Consider the following 22,793-nt stretch of genomic DNA (forward strand, 5'->3'; position numbering starts at 1 on the left):
GGGTATACTCTAACATCTACAGTGTTAACAATGACATGGCATGTTAATTAACATTTCAAACCACTCCCTCCTTGTGTTAAAGTGCATTAAATGAGTTATGTGTTAACATGTTAACCCAATGTTAAGACATTAAATTAATTATTATTTTCTTTCTAAGACAAAAACCCAATGTTAAAGTGCATTAAATGAGTTATGTGTTAACATGTTAAACCATTTCCTTAGAGTGAAACAAATTGAAATGAGAAAAAAAAGTTGATGTGTTACTTAGGTGGAGTTAAGTTAGGTTAAAGTATACCCAAAGGCCTTAGTTAACACTTTTTTTTGTGTGTGTTAAGTAAAATGTTGGTTATTTATTACTTTTATTTATTTTTTGATGATGGAAATAGTGAAAAATTGGTTAGTTATTTTGTTCTTATATACCCATGAACTAGCGTTAGATGGTTATTTATTTACTTTCAATATAATTTTTAGTATTATTTTTTAAGGTTAAACAAAACATATGACTATTTTTGAAGAGTAAAAGAAATACAATTTTTTTTAATTTTAATAATTGACTATTTTCTAGACTTCAAGATACACATAAATGAACCATTGGGTGTCAGCCCAATGACCACCAACCCGCATTCTAATCCGGAGGTGGCGGGTTCGAGTCTTGCTCGTTCCCAATGTCCCTACTATTTTCCTAAACTTGTGCCTTAATGTCTGTATACATCTTTGTATTGACGATCCTTTTTTACTTGATCCACGTTACACGCATATATGAGTAAAGATTTTACTTGTGCCTCAATGTCTGTATACAATGTCTGTATACAATTAAGTAAAAAGTTTCCAAGGTACAAGTTTCTATAATTTAATATTCAAACTAAAACTGCAATATTGTTCTTTCAAAAATAGTCCATACCAGACAAGATAAAATTCTACTCAACTTCGTATTTGACAATCTTGTAGTCTATTTTCAGATTACTTGAGACGGCACTCATCATATTACCTTTGTTTCCAAGAAAAAAACGAATATATGTTCAAGGGGACTGTAATTCTATGAAAAAAATGTTTTGACTGCAAACTAGTCTTGTTGGTTAGCCAGTCCTTATAAAAGCAAAATCACTTTGCCTTGCTAGACATCAAATCACACCATATATTGTAAAAGAGACCACAAACTAAAAGAGAGAATGAAGAGGTTCCACTTTATCCTGTTTTTCATTCTCCTAGCTGCAACTTCTATTCAAATCAATGCTCAGACTTGCAAACCGAGTGGCGGCATCCGGGGAAGAAAACCACCTCCTGGACAATGCAACAAACAGAATGACTCGGAGTGTTGTGTACAAGGTAAGTTCTACACCACGTATACATGCTCCCCTGCAGTGACAAGTGCTACTAAAGCAAAACTTACAATAAACAGTTTCCAAAAGGGAGGGGATGGTGGTGGTCCATCAGAGTGTGACAACCAATATCACTCTGATGACACACCAGTTGTGGCTTTATCAACCGGATGGTACAAGGGCGGGGATAGGTGCCATAAGTTTATTACCATTAATGGAAATGGGAGGAGTGTGAAGGCAAAAGTTGTGGATGAGTGTGACTCTACTATGGGGTGCGACGCTGATCATGACTATCAACCACCTTGCCCCAATAATATTGTTGATGCTTCAAAAGCTGTGTGGAAAGCCTTAGGGGTGTCACAAGATAACTGGGGAGATTTGGATATTACTTGGTCCGAGTAATAATATTGAACTCCTCTAAAAAATGTCAAAAAGTCATCATGTGAATATTTTCTAGTGAATATATTCTATGTATATTTGTATTTATATTGGGTATCCTGTATGATTAATACCAAGTAATGAATATCCAGGATTCAGTGCAAGTTAATATTCTTGTCGAATTAGTAGCTAGGCTGCAACTTGCAAACGTACTCAGAATAAATTAAACCCTATAAATGGTGGAATACAGTAGAAAACGTTGGGTGCTTTGCAAATAAAATAACACTTTCAATATCCTGTATTTAAGTGGTATCAAAAGAGAATACACTTCAAATGGGGAGAATAAGCTATCCATGGCCGCCCAAAATGGCCCAAATGTGTAAAAGAAAATATGATTATACTCGACACACTACCATGTCTTAGAGTGACAAGCTTGTGTCGACCATTGGTCTAACACAAGCGTGCGTGTGTTGTTGTTTTTGTTGCAGCTTGTCTAACTTGGCCCAAACGGTTGTGTCCTTGACCAACAAGCCCGTGTCAGCATGAAATGAAATATGTGAAGTTGACTCTCAAATATCAAAATAATTTTCAGAGCATCTACAACGTGTCAATCCAGTCGCATCCGGATTTCCAAAACCGCAAAAGCGGACTTCTGCAAGGCGATGGAGGACGTGAGGTGGCTTCGTCCACTCCGTTCCAGCAGACCCCCCCCCCCCCCACCCCCGCCCACACACACACACAAAAACCATTCTTTGTTAAATATATTTTAATATAAAGTGGGGTGTGAGGTGGGGTTTTGGATTGGTTTAGCATGTGGAAAAAATGTTGTTTTTTTAAGTAGAGGTTTTGAATGAGGTGGCTTGCTGAGTGGCATGTTTGGATTCCAAACCCCACCTGGCGTCAGAGATGCTCTCATTAGAACATGAAGATGTTGATGACGATGTTAGCGCGATAAACCAAATAATAACCCTTTTTGAGTCTATTTTTCGGTTGATAGGGCATGTGTTGTGTTTTAGAATAGCATGAGTGAAAGCTTCAACTCGCGCTTCGAGTCGCATGAAGGAAAGCTATCATCCGACCCCCTCTCTGATAAAGAAATCCGAACATTTGTAATGCAAAGAATCCTTTTAACGGTGACAAAATGAGAAAATTTAGGATATGATGCAGACAATTAGAAAAAATTAAAGCGAAACAAAGGTAAGGGTTATTTTTATAATTTTTTTTTCATTTGATAATTATCATAAATGTTTTGGTTGATTTTGTAGGCATTGGAAGGTGATTCCAAGTGATGACATAACAACGCCGATGAACAAAATTGTAATTTTTCATAGTAGTTGTCATTTTTCAGGCATACTTGTGTTCATAAATATAGTAGCAACTTGAACGTTCACCAAGAAGAACTCTAAACTTATGACTGAAATTGGATTAAATGGACATACTCAAATAAGCATACCAATACTGTATAGAATAATTGAGATGAAATGAATATTGGCCAGAAAATATTGATATCAAACATCTACCTTTGCAAAGGACGAATCTTCGATAGACCAACAACAAGTGAAAAAAGATTCTTCTGAAAAAGAGAAATATAACTTAAATGTCGAAACTAAATCATGCCTTGTAAAAACTATCAAGGAATTAGGCACAATGTTAGGTAGAAATGCGACGTGCAATCAAAGGAGATGAGATGAGGTAGAAAAGTAGATGTTAAAGAATTGACGCAACAAGTAGACATTAAAGAAAAACGAACCATGTTATTATGCAATGCAAAAATGCTAAGGCAACTTGGAATAAGGTGTCTATTTGGGCTGGGTCTGATTTGACGGGTTGTGATAACTTAGAGCAGCTTCTTGTCAGCGACACAATATCAAGAACCAAAAAACCACTGAATAACAATAAACGTGTTCTCGGTACATCGAATGAAAAAAAAACAGCACACTATAAAGCACAAACAGCCGCTAATGATTGGCGGCTGTAAACAATTAAACAGCAACACAAGTATAACAGCCACTGATTATCTTCTTTCTGATGTGAGGCGGCTGCAAACGATCAACAGCAACACTGGTTGGAACTCGAACAACATGAACAGTCTTTTTGTTCTAGAGAGTAGTGAGGAGAGGCTGCAATCGATCAACAGCAACACTGGATGGCTCTCGAACAACTGGAACAATCTTTTTGTTCTAGAGAGTAGTGAGTAGAGACTGCAATATTCATTGTACAAAAAGGAGAGAAGCGACTGAGATAAAAAGGGGGCGAACCCTAGAAAAGGAGCCCAAAGAAGCAGCCGAGCCCAAGACACGAGCCCAAAGAACCTCATAAAAAACAGGAAAAAAAGGAAAGAATATTAGAGATTGAATTGACAAAATATATAAGTTTTATATCTTTTAACACCCCCTCTCAATTCAATACTTGAAACAATCAAACATGTTAAACATGTTGAGGAGGGAACAAACCTTTTCATGCGAGCCTGTAGATAGACCTTTTGTGAGAATATCGGCAGCTTGATCCTCTGATTTGATTCCCACCGTTTGAATAATGCCTTTGGAGATTTTTTCTCTTAAAAAATAAAGATCTATTTCGAAATGTTTTGTGCGTTCATGAAACACGGGGTTGGCTGCTATTGATATAGTAGCCATGTTATCACAAAATAATTGAACGGGCAGATTGACATCAACTTTTAATTCCTTTAATAAATTGGAAATCCACATAACTTCACATGTCGCAGCACACATCGAACGATACTCTGCTTCGGCAGAGGATCGAGAAACGGTGGACTGTTTTTTAGTTTTCCATGAAACTAGATTGTTTCCTAAGAAAACACAAAACCTAGTAGTAGACCTTCAAGTCCCCAAACATTTAGCCCAATCTGAGTCAGAGAAGGCCTTTATTCCCAAAGAGTCCCCTTTTGCAAAAAGAATACCTTTGCCAGGGGCACTTTTTAGATATCTTAACAGCCTTATCGCAATTTTAAAGTGAGCTTGAGTGGGAGAATGCATAAATTAGCTGAGGAAATGTACAGGATATGCAATATCCGGTCTAGTGTGAGAAAGGTAAATTAATTTTCCAACCAGTTTTTGATAAACAGTTATGTTAGTTAAAGGTTGATTATCCTTTTCACACAAATGGTTTAAAACATGATTGGGTTCTATGGGATAACTAACTGGTTTACAACCAGTCATACCAAATTCAGCAAGTAAGTCTAAACAATATTTTCTTTGAGTTAGGCAAACGCCAGCAGTGTTTTTAACAACTTCAAGACCTAAAAAATATTGTAGGTTTCCCAAGTCCTTTATTTAAAAAATGGACTTTAGTAACAATTTTATTTCATTAACCTTTTTAGGACAACTACCAGTTATAATAATATCATCTACATAGACAAGAAGAATAATAAAATTAGAGTCTTTTGTTCAAAACCTAGATTAAGGAGAACGGAAACAAGTTTTTCGTTCCACATCCTAGGAGAGCTTGTTTTAAGCCATAAAGGGACTTTTTTAATCTACAGACTTTAGTCCCATTAGATTGATCATAACCATCGGGCAAACACATATAAACTTCTTCATTGAGCTCACTATAAAGGAAAACATTCCCAGTCAAAGTGGACCGCTATGGACAAAACACATCTAATAGTGACCATTTTTACGACTAGTGAGAAGGTGTCAAAGAAGTCAATGCCTTCCTTTTGACTAAAACCTTTAGCGACAAGTCTAGCTTTATATCTTTCTATTTCACCATTAGATTTGTACTTTATTTTATATACCCACTTACATCCAATAGCTTTCCTATTAGGAGGTAAGTCAATAAGTTCCCATGTGTTATTTTTATGTAAAGCTTCTATCTCTAAGTTCATAGCATCAACCCAGTTACTATCCATTTTAGCTTCAAAATAGTTTTTTGGTTCACAGCTTTTGTTAAGGACAACAGCAAAACACATCCCTTCAGGTGATAATTTAGCGTAGTTTAGGACTTTTTCTAGACCATATTTAACCTTCCCATCTACCACAAAATCATCAAGTTTAGAAGGAAATTTGATATTTCTAGAAGATCTCCTAAGAGTGGTGCTTGGTTGATCCTGAATTTCTCCCTCAGAATTGTTGTTGTCCTCATATTCAGTGTCATGCTCAGCCCTGTCTTGTCTTGATTCTTCACTACCGGGTTGCTGATTATCAGCCATCCCTAAAGTAGCACTTGAATCAGTCGACTGCTCAGACCCATGTCCTGATAAGGTGCTCGATTGAATATTCTCATCATTGGGAGTTTGGTCAACATTAGGGTTTTGGGTGTAGTTTAAATCGGATAAATAAAAAAAGTTTAGAGTATTAGTCTCAGGAAAATCAAGATCAATAGACATTTTCTTTTCTTTAAAAGGAAAAACGGTTTCATAGAACCTGACATCCCTAGAATAAAACATCAATTTTTGATCAAGACTCCAAAGTTTATACCCTTTTTTCATTTGAATATCCAATCATGACACATTTTTCAGCATGTATGTCAAATTTATCAGGGTTATTTAACACAGTGCTAAAACGAAGACACCCTACCACCCTGAGTTGACTTAAAACAGGGGCAAAACCAAACACTAGTTCATACGGAGACTTCCCATTTAAAACAGATGAAGGGGTCCTGTTAATCAGATAAGTAGTAGTTAGAACACATTCAAACCAGACCAGAACTTGAGAGGAAAACCTCCTTGAAAAAGTAATGTTCTAGCAACATTTAATAGATGCTTATGTTTTCTTTCAACAATCCCATTTTGCTGTGGGGTATAAACACATGAGGTTTGATGTAGGATACCATTTTCATAGCAGAAATTAATCATTTGTTTATTAATGAATTCCGTTCCATTGTCACTCCTGAATATTTTAACAGGTTTACTAAATTGAGTTTTTAGCATATTATAAAAGCCTTTAATATAGTAAAAAAACTTAATCTTTTGACTTCATGAGATATACCCACACAGCTCTACTGAAGTCATCTACAATAGTAAGAAAGTATCTAAAACCATCCCTACTTGGAACTCTATAGGGACCCCAAACGCCTAGATGAACAAGATCACCAAAGAATTTTGATTTGTGGTTACTTAAGGGAAATGGTTCTCTATGTTGTTTAGCCCTATGACAAGTTTCACAAGGTGCAAGCTGAGAGTTAGTTTTAATATTTAATTTATTTCTTAAAACATACAGAACAGGTTGAGCAGGATGTCCTAACCTAGCATGCCAGAGATTAACATCACAATTAGCATTACACACCTTATTCGAAACAGAGGAACTACCACAGAAGTAAAGACCATCAAACTGATTACCAGTCACCAGGACTTTCTTTAGATGAGAATCCTGAATATAACAGTTATTTTCATCAAAAGAAACAGTAAGCTGACAATCTCTAGCAAGTTTGTGAACAGAGATTAAGTTAACACAATAATTGGGAACAACGAACACATCATAGAGAATGACCTTGTCACTTAATTTTATATCACCAATTTTAGTTACCAAAGCACTTGTGCCATTAGGGTGTTTAACCTTAATGTTGAATTCAGTGACATCTTTTTGATTAAATATCAGTCATAACCATATGCTGATTAGCACCAGAGTCAATTATCCACCCAACCTTTTCCCCATTGTTTATAAAGTTTGAAAAACAATAGATAGGTTTAAAATCACAAGTGGGTTTGGATGTAATAAAGCTATTTAGACATACAGAATTTGCACACATACCAGCAAAGTTACTATTCTGAGTGTCACCCTTAGGTTTATCTTTCAAAAGACTAAGCAACTGAGCTACCTGGTCATTAGTTAATGAACTCGCAACAGAAGATGAATCAGTAGAATCAGTAGTTACATTATTACTAAACCTATTACCCTTGTTCCCACCGGGTTTTGACTTCATCCAAGAGGGATACCCAACAAGTTCAACACACTTCTCAATAGTGTGTCCAGTCTTATTACAATGAGAACCTTTGAGATTAGGGTTCGGAGTTCTATTATTCTTTTTTCTTGAGTCAATAACTTGACCAGTTTTAACAGAAAAACCAACAGGGTTATTAGGGGTTTTATCAAAAATATTTTTAGAATGAAGGTGAGATTCTTCTCTAGAGATGACTGAAAATGCATCCTTCATAGAAGGAAGAGTTTCTCTAGTTAGTAAATTCGTTCTCACAAACTGGTAGGAACTATCAAGACCCATTAAAAACTGCATAAGTTTAATAAGATGATTAAAGTCATTAAATTGTTTTGATGCATCACAAGAACAAGCAGGCAAAGCAAGTAACTGGTCTAATTGCTTCCACATACAATTTAACTTATGATAATATTCAGAAACAGGCATGCCATTTTGACTAAAGGAGTTAATTTTTTGATACAGATTAAACACAACAGACCCATCTATCTTATCATAAGTATCCTTTAAGTCTTTCCACACATCCGAAGCAATTTTAGAATAAACAAGACCAAGATATAATTCCTCAGATACGGAGTTAAGAATCCAAGTAAGCACAATAGAATTGCACCTATCCCATTGCCTACCCAAAACCTCATCAGTTTTATACCTAAGGCAAGAACCATCAACAAACCCTATCTTATTTTTTACTTGTAAGGCAAGATACATGGCATTGGACTAGATTCTATAGTTTTCTGACCCTTTAAGTTTTACACTGACTATAGATATATTGGCAGAGTCACTAGGGTGAAGAAACAGAGGATCACCAGCATCTATTTTGCTAACCAATGCAGCACTAGGAGATGTTATAACAGAGTTATCATCACCAGACATATTGAAAACACAGACAAAACAAATGCAACAGATAAGCAAATAAGACTCGATCAAGTGCCGGCCAGACTAGTCCGGTAAACAGTGGATGCCAAGACACACTGACTCAGTGATGCAGGAAACAGAAAATTAAATAAATAAAGGACAGAGATAGAACAATCTCACAGTGGGTGCGAATAACTGCAGTGAATCAGACCTGTAACCTTCACTTAGGGTTACAAGGATCTGATCAGATGATGAACAAAAACGTTCTGTTGGTTTGCCCTAAATAGAGACCAACGAGAACCTTCAAGAAGCCGCAACAGAAAACCCTAAGACTTAGGGTTTGATCTTCAAAAAGTCACGATTACTAACCAGCCAAGAACTACTCTTTTTTAACCAGATTTGAGAAAACCCCAAATAACCATGCAGAGGATCAGGAATCGGTAGATTCAAACTGTACCACCAATATTCCTTAGATCTTCAGCGACACACAGATCCACACAAATCTGTTCTTCGATACGAAGCAGCAGCGGAAGATGATAAACTTCAAAGAGCCGATTGTGGCTTTGATACCATGTCAGCGACACAATATCAAGAACCAAAAAACCACTGAATAACAATAAATGTGTTCTCGGTACAGCGAATGAATAAAAAAACAGCACACTATAAAGCACAAACAGCCGCTGATGATTGGCGGCTGTAAACAATTAAACAGCAACACAAGTATAACAGCCGCTGATTATCTTCTTTCTGATGTGAGGCGGCTGCAAACGATCAACAACAACACTGGTTGGCTCTCGAACAACAGGAACAGTCTTTTTGTTCTAGAGAGTAGTGAGGAGAGGCTGCAATCTATCAACAACAACACTGGATGGCTCTCGAACAACTGGAACAGTCTTTTTGTTCTAGAGAGTAGTGAGTACAGACTGCAATATTCGATGTACAAAAAGGAGAGAAGCGACCGAGATAAAAAGGGGGCGAACCCTAGAAAAGGAGCCCAAAGAAGCAGCCGAGCCCAAGACACGAGCCCAAAGAACCTCATAAAAAACAGGAAAAAAAGGAAAGAATGTTAGAGATTGAATTGACAAAATATATAAGTTGTGGAGGGTTCAAATGATAAGAAATATTTTGTAAGAATAAAAAAGAACAAACTTCAACCAAAAAGAATTCTTCATTTTACTTCATTTAATTTTTGTATTTAATATGAGTGTAAGGGTATATTAGTAAACTTATATAGATCATTAATTGTTAGTCTTCCTTTTTAATAGCTAACTAAATTAAATTTATAACTTATTTTAAAAAAAAATATATATTTTCAAAGAAGAAAAAATTGATTTAAAGTGTAGGATAAATTATGAGGTGTGCAGGATGAATTACGAGTTGTGTAGGATAAATTTCTATGTGTCTAGGCAAAAATTTTAGTGTGGAGGATGATAGTTTTTTATGACTTTAGTCAAAGATTAAAATAAATGAGATCAGAGAAAAACTATTTAATGTTTTACAATTGTATCCTTTGTTCTTTTTATTCTCAATTTAATTTTCTTCTCAAAGAACTCAGCTTCGGGAATCATTTACTCAGCCTTATGGTGGTCTTCAACAGCACTAGTTACTAGTATGAGGCCAATAGATGCTCTCATGGAGGAGGTCAACATGGTTCTTTTTGGATGGATTATTAACAGGTCTAGGCATTTGGACCTGAGTTGGGATGATTGGCTTAAAGCCCTATTGTATTTTTTTCTGTTTTTGTTTCTTTTGTCTCATGTCATATATCTGTTGTGTTGTTCTTTTGCTATGGTTGGTAGCTTCTTGCTAGGTTTAACATGGTCTTTGTTCTAAAAAAAATTGATTACCTTTCGAGAAAAAAAGTGTGATTGATGATGAGATGATGAGACTGTTAGTTAATATTCTTTTTGTGTGTGTTAAGTAGATTGTTAATTTATTTTTTTTTTTTTTTTTTTTTTTTTTTTTTTTGTGATGAATGATATAATGAAAATGTTGGTTATTTTTTAATTTACCGGTGAACATGTTTGAAAAGTTGATGTTAACAGATGGGGATGATGGACGTACTCAAATAAGCATACCAATACCCTAATTGAGATGAAATGAATATTGGCAAAAAATTACTATTGATACTAAACCTCTACCAATAAAAAGAAGACAAAATCTGATAGACCAACATCTAGTAAAAAATGATTCTACTAAGAAAGAGAAAAATAACTTAAATGCCAAAATTGAAATCATGTGACTTGTAAAAACTAAGTAATTAGGGGGTGTTTGGGGTTGAGTTTTGAAAATAGATTATGCGTTTTCAATAATCAGAATCAGATAATTAGCTGTAACAAAACGTGCTGCAGAAAGATAGTGTTTGGATTTGATTATGTTGTTTGATATCACAATAATCAGATAATCAACATTGTTTGGATTTGATTATGTTGTTTGATATCACAATAATCAGATAATCAACTATTTGAGTGTTTGGCAAGTATATATATTTTAAAAAAATACATAAGTGAAAACGTAAAAAATCAGTTTTTGGATTATCACGTTTTCCTGCAGCAAGGGGTGACCTACTTATGGATTATCACGTTTTGAACTCTACAAAACGTAAAAAATCACTTTTTATTAATTTTTTACCAAACACTCAAAATAGATCTTTTGCGATTTCAAAACACAATAATCAAATAATTAGGTTGAAAACGCAATCCCAAACACCCCCTTAGACACAATGTTAGGTAGAAAAGCGATTTGCAATCATAGGACAGAACTCAGCCAACTGAAAAAAAATTCTTGGTGCTATCATTTGCTCGACCTTAAGGTGGTCTTCAACAACACTAGGAGGCCAATGGATGCTCTCATGGAGTAGATTAAGACGATGTTATTTTTTGTAATCCGTTGTTTCTTTGTACATTGTTTCTTTGTACACTTATTATATTTAGCAGATTTGTAGAATAATTTTAATTACCGAAAATAATACAACCTGATGAGTTAAAATAATAGACTATTTTTTAGAGTTAAAGATACAAATAAATGAGTATTTTCCTAAAATTCATAAGTAAGTATTTTTTTTATCATTTTTTTATTAAATAAGCCACGCCACTGTTTATGTAATTGACAAAGGAATTAGGAATTATAATAATAAATAATACGAAATATAAGCATTAAACTGGTAATTAGATTAGATTGAGATTTCTCATAAATACACAAGTAACAAATTAAGGAATCTTTGTTTTCATGCTTTTACAAACCGAGTAAAGATTTTACATAATTGTAGTAGTGTTGGGAACAATTATACTCAACATAGTAAAAAGTTTCCAAGGCACAAGAAATATACTCTTGATGACAAGCTTCTATAACTTAATATTCAAACTAAAACTGCAATTTTGTTCTTTCAAGAAAAACACATACTAGACAGGATAAAAAAATTTACTCAACTTCGTATCTGACAATCTTGTAGTCTGTTTCATATAACTTGAGACGTAACTCATCAATCGGACTATAAATTAATGAAAAAATGGTTTTGACTACAAAATAGTCTTGTTGTTTAGCCAGTCCTTATAAAAGCAAAATCACTTTGCCTTGCTAGACATCAAATCACACCATATATTGTAAAAGAGACCACAAATTAAAAGAGAGAATGAAGAGGTTCCACTTTATCCTGTTTTTCATTATCCTGACGGCAACTTCTATTCAAATTGGTGCTCAGACTTGCAAACCGAGTGGCGGCATCCGGGGAAGAAAACCACCTCCTGGACAATGCAACACAGAGAATGACTCGGATTGCTGTGTCCAAGGTAAGTTCTACACCACGTATACATGCTCTCCTGCAGTGACAAGTGCTACCAAAGCAAAGCTTACCATAAACAGTTTCCAAAAGGGAGGTGATGGCGGTGGTCCATCAGAGTGTGACAACCAATACCACTCCGATGACAAGCCAGTTGTGGCCTTATCAACCGGATGGTACAAGGGAGGGGATAGGTGCCATAAGTATATTACCATCAATGGAAATGGGAGGAGCGTGAAGGCGATGGTTGTGGATGAGTGTGACTCTACTATGGGGTGCGACGCTGATCATGACTATCAACCACCTTGCCCCAATAATATTGTTGATGCTTCAAAAGCTGTGTGGAAAGCCTTAGGGGTGTCACAAGATAACTGGGGAGATTTGGATATTACTTGGTCAGAGTAATTATATTGAACTCTAAAAAATGTTAAAAAGTTATCATGTGTTTATTTTCTAGTGAATATATATATTTTAATTGAAGCCACATATATTTGTGTTTATATTGGGTATATATTGTATGATTAAACTTCCAAAGTACTAAATATCCAGGATTTGGTTCAAGTTTATATTCTTGTTGAATTAGTAGCTAGGCTGCAACTTGCAAATGCACTCAGAATAAACCCTTCAAATGGTGGAATATGGTAGAAAACATAGGGTGGTTTGTATATAAAATAAGAAAATACACTTTCAATTTCAGAATTTAGCTAGGGGTATAAAAAAATACATTTCAAATGGGGAGAGTAAAGCTATCCATGGCCACCTTGCCCGATCGATGAAGAGCATGTGTAAAATAAAATGTAGTTAGTTACATATATAGTCTAACACCTTTGAGTACTATTTTTTTTTTTAAATAAGATCAGGTTCTATGATTCCGATTTTGTAACACCTTTGAGAATTAAGGCTTACCGCCGTTAGGTTTTCAGTTAAATTAGTGTAAAATAACTAAATACCCTTATATAATTTTCTATAAGTACTCAAAGTTGTTATTTTTAATATATCACAAGGACTATCTGTGTAATTAACTCTAAAAAATATAAAAAGTCGTTATATTTGTAAAATAAATTTGTAAAATATGCAACATAAAAGTATCTAATAATACACGTAATCTCAAATATAATATACACACACATTTTTTCTCTTTTATTATATTGGAGCATATAATTTTTATTACGATTCTTTGTTTAATTTAGTTAATACTATACATATATATATATTATGTTATTTTATATTGCATTATATTATATTATATTATATCATATCATTTCATGTTATGTTAATTTATACTATATATTCTATTCTTGGTTTAATTTAAGTAATATTACATTATATAACTAGTAACCAACTTTAGACGAGTTGATGGAGCCGCTAACGGGGAGTTCAAATCTACCACAAAATCCAGATAATTCCATGCAAAGCATTCAACTCAGTGAAGCGTGTTTTTCCAATAGATTTTCAAAACTCGTTGTTCTTTGATCGGAGACGATGGTGCTAGGAAGCAGGTAGGTCAGAGGGTATTGTTGGTTTTTCGGTACAAAAGAGAATGTATGTAGGTGTAGATGACAGTGAAGCTTTTGATGAAGAATCTAGGAGGTCTGAGAATAGTAGGGGTTTGAATTATTGTTGAAAGTCGACGTAGGTATCTTCAGGATGATCGGAGCTCATATTTGGATGTGAGTCTAGGTTTAAAGTTACTCGTGAGCTACTAATTGATACTGACTCGTTAATACAAAATTTCAAACCAAGGTTAAATGAGCTCGATCGTTACTTGTCAAGCTCGAGTAGTACGAGTCTAATATTTATATAAATTTTATTTAATAGACAAATTGGAAATAAATAATCCCACCTAACTCAATTTGGCCGATAATAATCCGAATTGGTCAATTTTTTTTTTTTTTTTTTTTTTGTAAAATAGTCCATCGTTAAAATATCTTAACGAAGTTAAGTTTTTTTTTTCCGAATTAAAAACCGATGTTTTATGGCTTTTGATCAGAACGAAGATACGAGTCAACTGATGTAAAACTTACCTTGAAATACTGCCCAACCCACGAAAACGGTGCTTCGATTCGGGTGTTTAAATTTCCTATTAACAAAATTCAAGCCATTTCGAGCACAATTTCGAGGTAAGTTTTACATCAATCGACTCGTATCCTCGTTCCGATCAAAAGCCCTAAAACATCGTTTTGTAATTCGTAATTCGAAAAAAAAACTTATCTCCGTTAAGCTATTTTAACGGCAGACTATTTTACAAAAAAAATTGATTAGTTCGGATTATTATTGGCCAATAAATGACTTGGGATAATTATCGGTTAAATTGAGTTAGGTGGGATTGTTTATTTCCAATTTTCCTTTTTAATATATAAAATATATATTTATATGATTATTACTTCGTATAATTTTATTATTAAAATAATTGAATAATCTATAACACAACACATAACATATTATATATATATATATATATATATATATATAATATATAATATTAACTAAACTAAACAAAGAATAACATTTTATAAAATGATATTAACTAAACTAAACATAGAACCATAATAAACTTTTGTAGGTCTGAATATAATAAAAGATAAAAAATGTGTGTATATATTATATTTGAGATAATATGCATGATTTTTATATTTATCATATTCCTTTTTAAAATTAATTATATAAAAACTTAAAATTATCACTACTACAATGTTTTCACCTCATAGTAGACGTTTTGGTAATTCTATATATATTAATTTTAGGAATACAATTATTAAATATTTTTGTGTAGCGAGTCTTATAATATTATTTACAAATATAATGAGTTTTTGTATTTTTAGAGTTAATTACACAAATAGTCCTTTCAGTTCATTGAAAGCAACGCCTTTAAGTACTAACAAAAAATTATATAAGGGTATTTTAGTTATTTTAAACTAATTTAACAGAAAAATTAACGACAAAGAACCTTAATACTCAAAGGTGTTATAACATGAAACCATAAAGACTAAACGTGTTACAAATAAAAGTTCGTACTCAAAGGTGTTACTTTCAATAAACCACACAAGGACTATATGTGTAATTAACAAATTAAAATTTGGTTATGCTCGACACACTACTGTGTCTTAGGACCATCGTTCTAACACAGGCGTTTTGTTGCAACTTGTTTTTCCATGTAACTTGGCCCAAACGGTTGTGTCCATGACCAATTAACAAGCATGTGTTAGCATGAAATATATGAAGTTGACTCTCAAATATCCAAATAAATGTCATTAGAACATGAAGATGTTGATGATGATCGATGTTGGCATCATGAACCAAATAATAGCCCTTTCTTAAGTCTATTTTTTAGGTTGATAGGGAATGTGTTGTGTTTGAGAATAGCATGACTGCATGAATGAAAGCTTCTTCGAGTCGCATGAAGGAAAGTTATCATCCCTACCCCTACGATATAAGAAATCATAACATTTGCAACACAAAGAATCCTTTTAATGCCGACGAAATGAGAAAAAAAAATGATAAAAACAATTTCGAAAAAATTAAAGTGAAACAAAGGTAAGGGTTAATTTTATAAATTTTTTGTCATATATTATTAATTTTTATATTTTTTGGTTGATTGTGTTGGCATTGGAAGGTGATTCCTCTTAGCATAATAAAATAAGTTTAGTTTATTAGTTTATTACGGGCTTTGGCTCGTTAGCTAGTAAGCCTGTAGCTCGACTATATAATCCTAACCGTTTTTCTGTGTACATGTTTATCAATTATCATGGTATCAAATTTGTCATGTTCGTATATCGGTGTACGACCTATATCATCAACCCTAGTATGCCTCCAACCATCTTCATATTTGGATTATTGTTGTTGTTTGTTCATGTTGATAATATGACTAGAAAGGATACTTCTCTTCATCCCATTAGTACCCAACTATATGGTAATAACTATTCCTATTGGAGTTATGTTATTAACAATTTTCTTCATGGGAAACACGTGTGGAGTTATGTTTGTTGGGAAAATAGACTTGTCGAGTAGTTTAGATAGTTGCTTGATGCTAAGCCTGCTGCCATGTCCACATATATGTCTCATCAAGGTATATCTTCATCTGGTACTCGGGTATTCCACCATATTTATGGATTTTCGACTCTGGCATGTCTCATGTCACCTTATTTGTCATCCTTTGGTTCCTTGTCTCCTATTTCACCAGTATCTATCTGTTATGTTTGCCAGTTTTACGCCGATGTTGGTAGAGGGTGTTGGTTCTATTGCTAGCCCTCATATTACTCCCACTAATGTCTATTATATCCCCAATCTTGCTTTAAACCTTGTTTCAGTTAGTCATTTATGCAAGTATGGTTATTGGGTGTTCTTTTCGGATTCCGTTGTTGTGTAATGGATTCTCGTTCTACGAAGGTGATCGAGACTGGTCGTAGGGTAGGTGAACTTTATGTCTTAGATGGTTTCAAAGAAATTGGTGTGGCTCCTTCTAGTGTTGACTTGTCTTCCTTTCACTTGAGTCGTTCATCTCCTGATTTTTATCAATGGCATTTTCATCTGGGACATGTGTCAGCATAGCGTTTAAAGTTTTTGGTTTCTACAGGGGCTTTGGGACAATTGAACAACGGTAATATTTCTGATTGTAGTGGTTACAACTTAATAAATTTTCGGCTTTGCCTTTTGAAAAAAGTATCTCTCGTTCTGTTGCTCCTTTTGATATTGTGCATTCTGATATGCGGTTCCGTCAATGGTCTCTACTAAGGGGTGGGTTGATTTATTACGTATCTTTTAAAGATGATTATACTCGTTATACCTGGGTGTATCTAATGAATCGTAAATCTGAATTCTTTGGCATTTACAAATACTTTAGAGCCTATGTTAAGACACAACATTCGACTGTGATAAACTGCTTTTGGTGTGACCAAGGGGGTAAATGTACCTCCAATGCTTATAGTACACCAAAAATCTTGTACTGACTCCCCTCGGAAAAAAAAATGGTGTTGTTGAATGGAAACACCTCATCTTATGGAAACTGCTCGATTGTTTCTTCTATCTCTTCTATCTACTGATATTCTGAGTGGTTTTTGGGAGAAACACTCCTAACTGTCAAACATGTGATTATTTGGATCTCTATTGCTCATAATTCTAGGATGTCTCCGTTTGAAAAATTATATGCAATCTCCTATATTACGATAAATTACGAGTTTTTAGATGTACTTTTGTCCTTCGTCCTCACGTTGAGTGAGACAAATTATCAAATAAGTCAGCTTTATGTGTATTTTTAGGTTATGCAAGTGGTTTGAAAGGTTATGGCACTGCACAAAAAGGATATTGTTGTTTTGATCCTTTAACTAAGAAGTTGTATGTGTCAGGCATGTTATCTTTCTGAGCATAATCCTTTCTATTCGATTCCATCTAAATCGCACGATTCAACAAAGTTAGATCTTTTGAACATTGACCTCTTCACTTGTGACACTGATGTATCAACATTGTCTAATGTTCCTACTACATCTGCTGAACATAATGAACCAATAGAACTTGATTGGCATTAATACCTGATAGGTCTACATCGCCATACACAAATTCAGGTCCAGTTATGCTTACGCTTACGACAACACATTCATCTGTTGATACAACCCCGCCTCTAAGGAGGTCCACTCGTAAATGTAAGTCCACAAAACAACCAGATTTTTCCTATTCACCTACTCGGCTTCCTTTGCTTCTTTTATTGCAAATATACATTAGATTTCTAAATCTGAATCGTATAGACATGTTGTCTCTAATCCTCTTTGGCAGAATGCTATGGCTAAAGAGTTCACAACTCTTCATCAGACACAAACATAGGATTTGGTATAACGACCCTCCTAAAAGTCGGGTTAACAGTACCGTGGGTGGTAATTAAAGTAGAAAAATAAACAAATGTAATTGCGAGATCGCCCTCAATAACTGTAAACTGATAAAACCTGTCTTGATTAAATTGGGATTCACTCGCCAGTATTTCTCACTGACCAAATGTTTTTAAACGCGTTTCAGATAACAAAATGTGAAAGCCAAAATAGAAGGTAGCTGGACAGCACTGAAGGTTTGAAAAAGTGGCTATAAAGTTACCTAAATAAAGGAGATGTTTTTATTTAATAAAATAGGGTTTATCCCTACAAAATGTTTGTAAAGGAAACTTGGGAATTTCCCATATTTTTAATATTATAAAAGTGTGGTATTTTACTCTGATAAAATATTTCCTAACTACGGTTCTGATGTAATTTCCGCTGGGTAAATTGGTAAAACACCGATACCACTAATACTGGCCGCGGCCGCCTGTTCCCGGATAATTAGGGGACGTGGGTTGCGAAAGAAGGTGGTATCAGAGCTACAGCCACTGTTTCCGGATAATTTAGAAGAATATAAGGTTTTAACCATGGAAAGCATAGGCAACCAAAGGGTTTTAACTTGGCGTAGTGAGGAGGAGAGTTTATAAGCGTTGGTACGGGGATTGAAATTCGAGAATTGGGGTGGGTAGTCTATTTATAAGATAGACGGCGGTTTGAAAGGCATGAGACCAAAACGACATCGGAAGATTAGCGAAGTGAAGTAGGCCAAGTCCGGTTTCAACAATGTGTCGATGACGGGGTTCGGCGATACCGTTTTGCTCCGGAGTGTGGGGAGGGGTGGTGAGGTGAGATATGCCGTGTTGATGGAAATAGTTTTTAAGACCTATATATTCGCCCCCATTGTCGGTAAAAATAGAGATTAATGGTATTTAGAAAAACTTTTCAACAAGGTTTTTAAATTGAGGGAACAATGTGGCAACATCCGATTTACGTTTCATCGGGTATAGCCAAACATATTTCGAATAGTAATCAACAAAAATAACATAATATATAAAATCATCAATGGAACGTTGAACAGGTCCCCAAACATCTAAATAAATTAACTCTAATGGTTTGTGTGCATTAAAGAGTTTTGGCCAAATGGAAGTTTATGGCTTTTATTGATTGAACAAGAATCACAGAGAAACAAACAAGATGAATTAGACTTAATATTAAATCCTACAATCTTGAGGAGTTTATTGAGAACTTTGGTGGATGGATGACCAAACTTGTGATGCCAAGCACTTAGAGAGTCGGTAGTTGTGGAGTTGATTTTCGGTAAGGGACGAATCGGAGCATAGTAGATCATTGAGGTTCAGTCCTCGCATGAGATGCGCCCCCGTGCGAAGATCTTTGATCAAAAAATGAAACGGAAAAATTCCACAGAAACGTTGTTAGATTTGCACAATTTAGCAACCCAAACAAGGGTATTGCGAATATTGGGAGCACATAAAACATTATTTAACAAAAGAGGACGAGATGAGGTAGGTATGGTTGTGTGACCAGAGTGTGTGAAGTAGGAAGAGTTTTGCCGTCACCGAGAATAATCTCATCCGGTCCGCCGTACTCCGAGAGGGTATGAAGAGATCCATGATTTGGAGTCACGTCATCCGAGGCGCCAGTGTCAAACATCATCCATGGAGAGGTAGGCTGAGTAGAAGTAGTGTTCACTGTCGGCGCCATGGACGGTTGTGTAGGCGGCAAGACGTTACTGTCACGTAAAAATGGAACAAGTTTCCGGCAGTCCTTGGTGTCATGACCAGGGATAGAGCAATATTGGCAGAACATAGAGTGCCGAGGTGGGCGACTAATAGTGGTTTGGTTCAAGGATGACCAAGCGGAGCGGTTTGGTCTCGAAGGGGCGGTGTGTGTGAAGCGGCCTGATCGAGTATCTTGAGGGTTGCGGTTCGAAGGTCGGGTAGCACGTTGAGTGTAGTTGACTGTGGTTATGGTTGGGATGGGATGGGATCTGAATCCTTCAGAGAAGATTCAAAATCAACAAGTTTTTCAAATAGGTCGGGGTAGGAGATAGGGGTGTCACGGGTCTTGATGGCTGCAACTAATTGGCTGTACTCGTCTCCTAATTGATTTAGAACGTTAACAACCAGATCTTCTTCCTTGACCGGGTTTTGAGCGAAAGCAAGAGCATCTGCTACGGATTTCATGTCGTGTAGAAACTCGGTGATGGACCGAGTGCCTTTCGGGTTTTTGGCTAGTTTGGACTTTAGGGAGATAATCCGTGACGGGGAAGTGCTGGCGTAGCTAGCATTTAGTTTATCCCATGCTTCACGGGCGGTCTCTGCGGAGGAGACGATCGGTTGGATGGTGTGGGAGAGGCTTCCACTGATGATGATTTGATCCTGTTGGAACTAGAGTGTGTACTCCGGATTCGTTTTCGGGATGTCGCCGGCAATGAGTTTTGTATGTTGGTTCGAGGTGCCTGTGATAGGTCGATCAAGATCAAGTCCAATAAGAGTGGAAAGGACTTGTTTTCTCCATGTGGTGAAGTTTGATGTTGTTAGTTTGATGGGGAAGTGTTGGGTTGCAGTTATTTGTATTATAGAATTGGAAGAAGCCATGTGATTTTAGTGAGGCTAGGATGTGGCAGTAGGATCGAAAAACTCAATGGAGTATATGGAGCTCTGATACAATATAGTAACAGAGAATATTTGGTGAAAAAGATTAATTCTCATTCATGAATATAAATACAATGTACAGGAGGAATTACGGAATTACAGGAGAGTCACATGGAAAGTCTATAACCACCTTGACTAGTCTACCTTTAAATAAGGAATGCACAATAAATACAAATTAAAATATATACAATATTATTGACTATGTTTATCCGTAATAGTTATTCGTGAAAAAAAGGAGGTTGGCGTTTTTTGAAACACGCCGAAATGGCAAATCTTTGGCCAATCAGATAAGAGCGTGTGGTTTAAAGAGAGAGAGAGAGATATGGAATTTTGGGGTTTGAATTTGCCGTATTTTATGGCTTTGCCGGAATTTTAGCCGGATTTTTTGGGTTTGAAGGTCACAGTCACGAAGAAGAAGAAGGATGGAGGTGGGTGGCTGTTTTAAAAGTTTCCTCAGTTGTCACATTAGGCCCCTGTGGTTTTAAACTTCAATATCTTTAATATTTTAAGTTTCAAAAATGCTATATCAGTCCCTAAAATTTTGTTTATTAAATGTCTCATTTGGATCTTTTATAAAACTTAAAATTTTGCAACGTAATTTTTTAGTATTGTAATTTTATTTAATTTAATGAAGTATTTTAAGTTTTAAATTTAAAAAAATAAATAATTGTGTAATGATTGGATGGGCGTTATTGGGCATTATTCCCACTACGGCACTTTTGCAATAACGCCCAATAATGCCCCCACGCTGACTGGACTGCCACATGGCAGAAAACGCCCCAGGATGGGGGCATTATTGGGCTAACGACTACGCATGGTCTTATTATGCAATGCAAAAATGCTAAGGCAACTTGGAATAAGGTTTCTATTTGGGCTGGGTCTTTTTTGACGGGTTGCGTAACTTAGAGCAGCTTCTTTACATGGCTGAGGACAGAACTCAGCTTTGAGAATCATTTACTCAGCCTTATGGTGGTCTTCAACGGCACTAGTTACTAGTATGAGGCCAATAGATGCTCTCATGGAGGAGGTCAACATGGTTCTTTTTGGCTGGATTAATAACAGGTCTAGGCGTTTGGACCTGAGTTGGGAAGACTAGCTTAAAGCCCCATTGTATTTATTGTTTTTTGTTTCTTTTGTCTCATGACATATATGTTGTTCTTTTGCCATGGTTGGTAGCTTCTTGCTAGGTTCAACATGGTCTTTGTTCTAAAAAAAAAAATTGATTACCTTTCGAGAAAAAAAGTGTGATTGATGATGAGATGATGAAACTGTTAGGGGCTGTTTGGTAGCCTCTTAATAACCATTCAGATGCTACCTCTTAATGGTTTAAAACCTCTGAATGAATAAGAGGTAACCTCAAGTCTGAATGGTTAAGAGGTAACCTCTGAATGGTAAATCATCACATGTCACATGTTTCTACCTTCTCATTGGTAAAATTATTAATGGTTCCATTAAGAGGCTACCAAACAGCCCCTTAGTTAATATTATTTTTGTGTGTGTTAAGTAGATTGTTAATTTTTTTGTGATGAATGATATAATGAAAATGTTGGTTATTTTTTAATTTGCCGGTGAACATGTTTGAAAAGTTGATGTTAACAGATAGGGATGATGGACGTACTCAAATAAGCATACCAATACCCTAATTGAGATGAAATGAATATTGGCAAAAAATTACTATTGATACTAAACCTCTACCTATAAAAAGAAGACAAAATCTGATAGACCAACATCTAGTAAAAAAATAATTCTACTAAGAAAGAGAAAAATAACCTAAATGCCAAAATTGAAATCATGTGACTTGTAAAAAATAAGTAATTAGACACAATGTTAGGTAGAAAAGCGATTTGCAATCATAGGACAAAGAAGTAGATGTTAAAGAATTGACACAACAAGTAGACATTAAAGAAAAGCAAACCATGTTATTATGCAATGGAAAAATATTAAGGCGAGTTGGAGAAAGGTGTCTATTTGGGCCGGGTCAGATTTGATGGGTTGGGATAACTTGGTGCAACTTCTTTTCATGGCTGAGGACAGAACTCAGCCAACTGAAATAAATTCTTGGTGCTATCATTTGCTCGACCTTAAGGTGGTCTTCAAC

At 35.3% G+C, this 22,793-nt stretch overlaps 2 protein-coding genes across 2 annotated transcripts; both read left to right on the plus strand.

Moving 5' to 3' along the window:
- The first annotated feature begins 1,158 nt into the window (after positions 1-1,158).
- LOC110916059 (kiwellin-1) lies at positions 1,159-1,866 on the plus strand. The gene has a single exon (XM_022160808.2). The coding sequence runs from the start codon at positions 1,170-1,172 to the stop codon at positions 1,719-1,721; it is 552 nt and encodes a 183-aa protein (XP_022016500.1). The 5' UTR covers positions 1,159-1,169; the 3' UTR covers positions 1,722-1,866.
- A 10,209-nt stretch (positions 1,867-12,075) lies between these two features.
- LOC110916060 (kiwellin-1) lies at positions 12,076-12,706 on the plus strand. Its single transcript, XM_022160809.2, has one exon. The coding sequence runs from the start codon at positions 12,076-12,078 to the stop codon at positions 12,625-12,627; it is 552 nt and encodes a 183-aa protein (XP_022016501.1). The 3' UTR covers positions 12,628-12,706.
- Positions 12,707-22,793: the final 10,087 nt, after the last annotated feature.

This window comes from Helianthus annuus, chromosome 16 (assembly GCF_002127325.2).
Source record: "Helianthus annuus cultivar XRQ/B chromosome 16, HanXRQr2.0-SUNRISE, whole genome shotgun sequence".
NCBI classification, from domain to species: domain Eukaryota; kingdom Viridiplantae; phylum Streptophyta; class Magnoliopsida; order Asterales; family Asteraceae; genus Helianthus; species Helianthus annuus.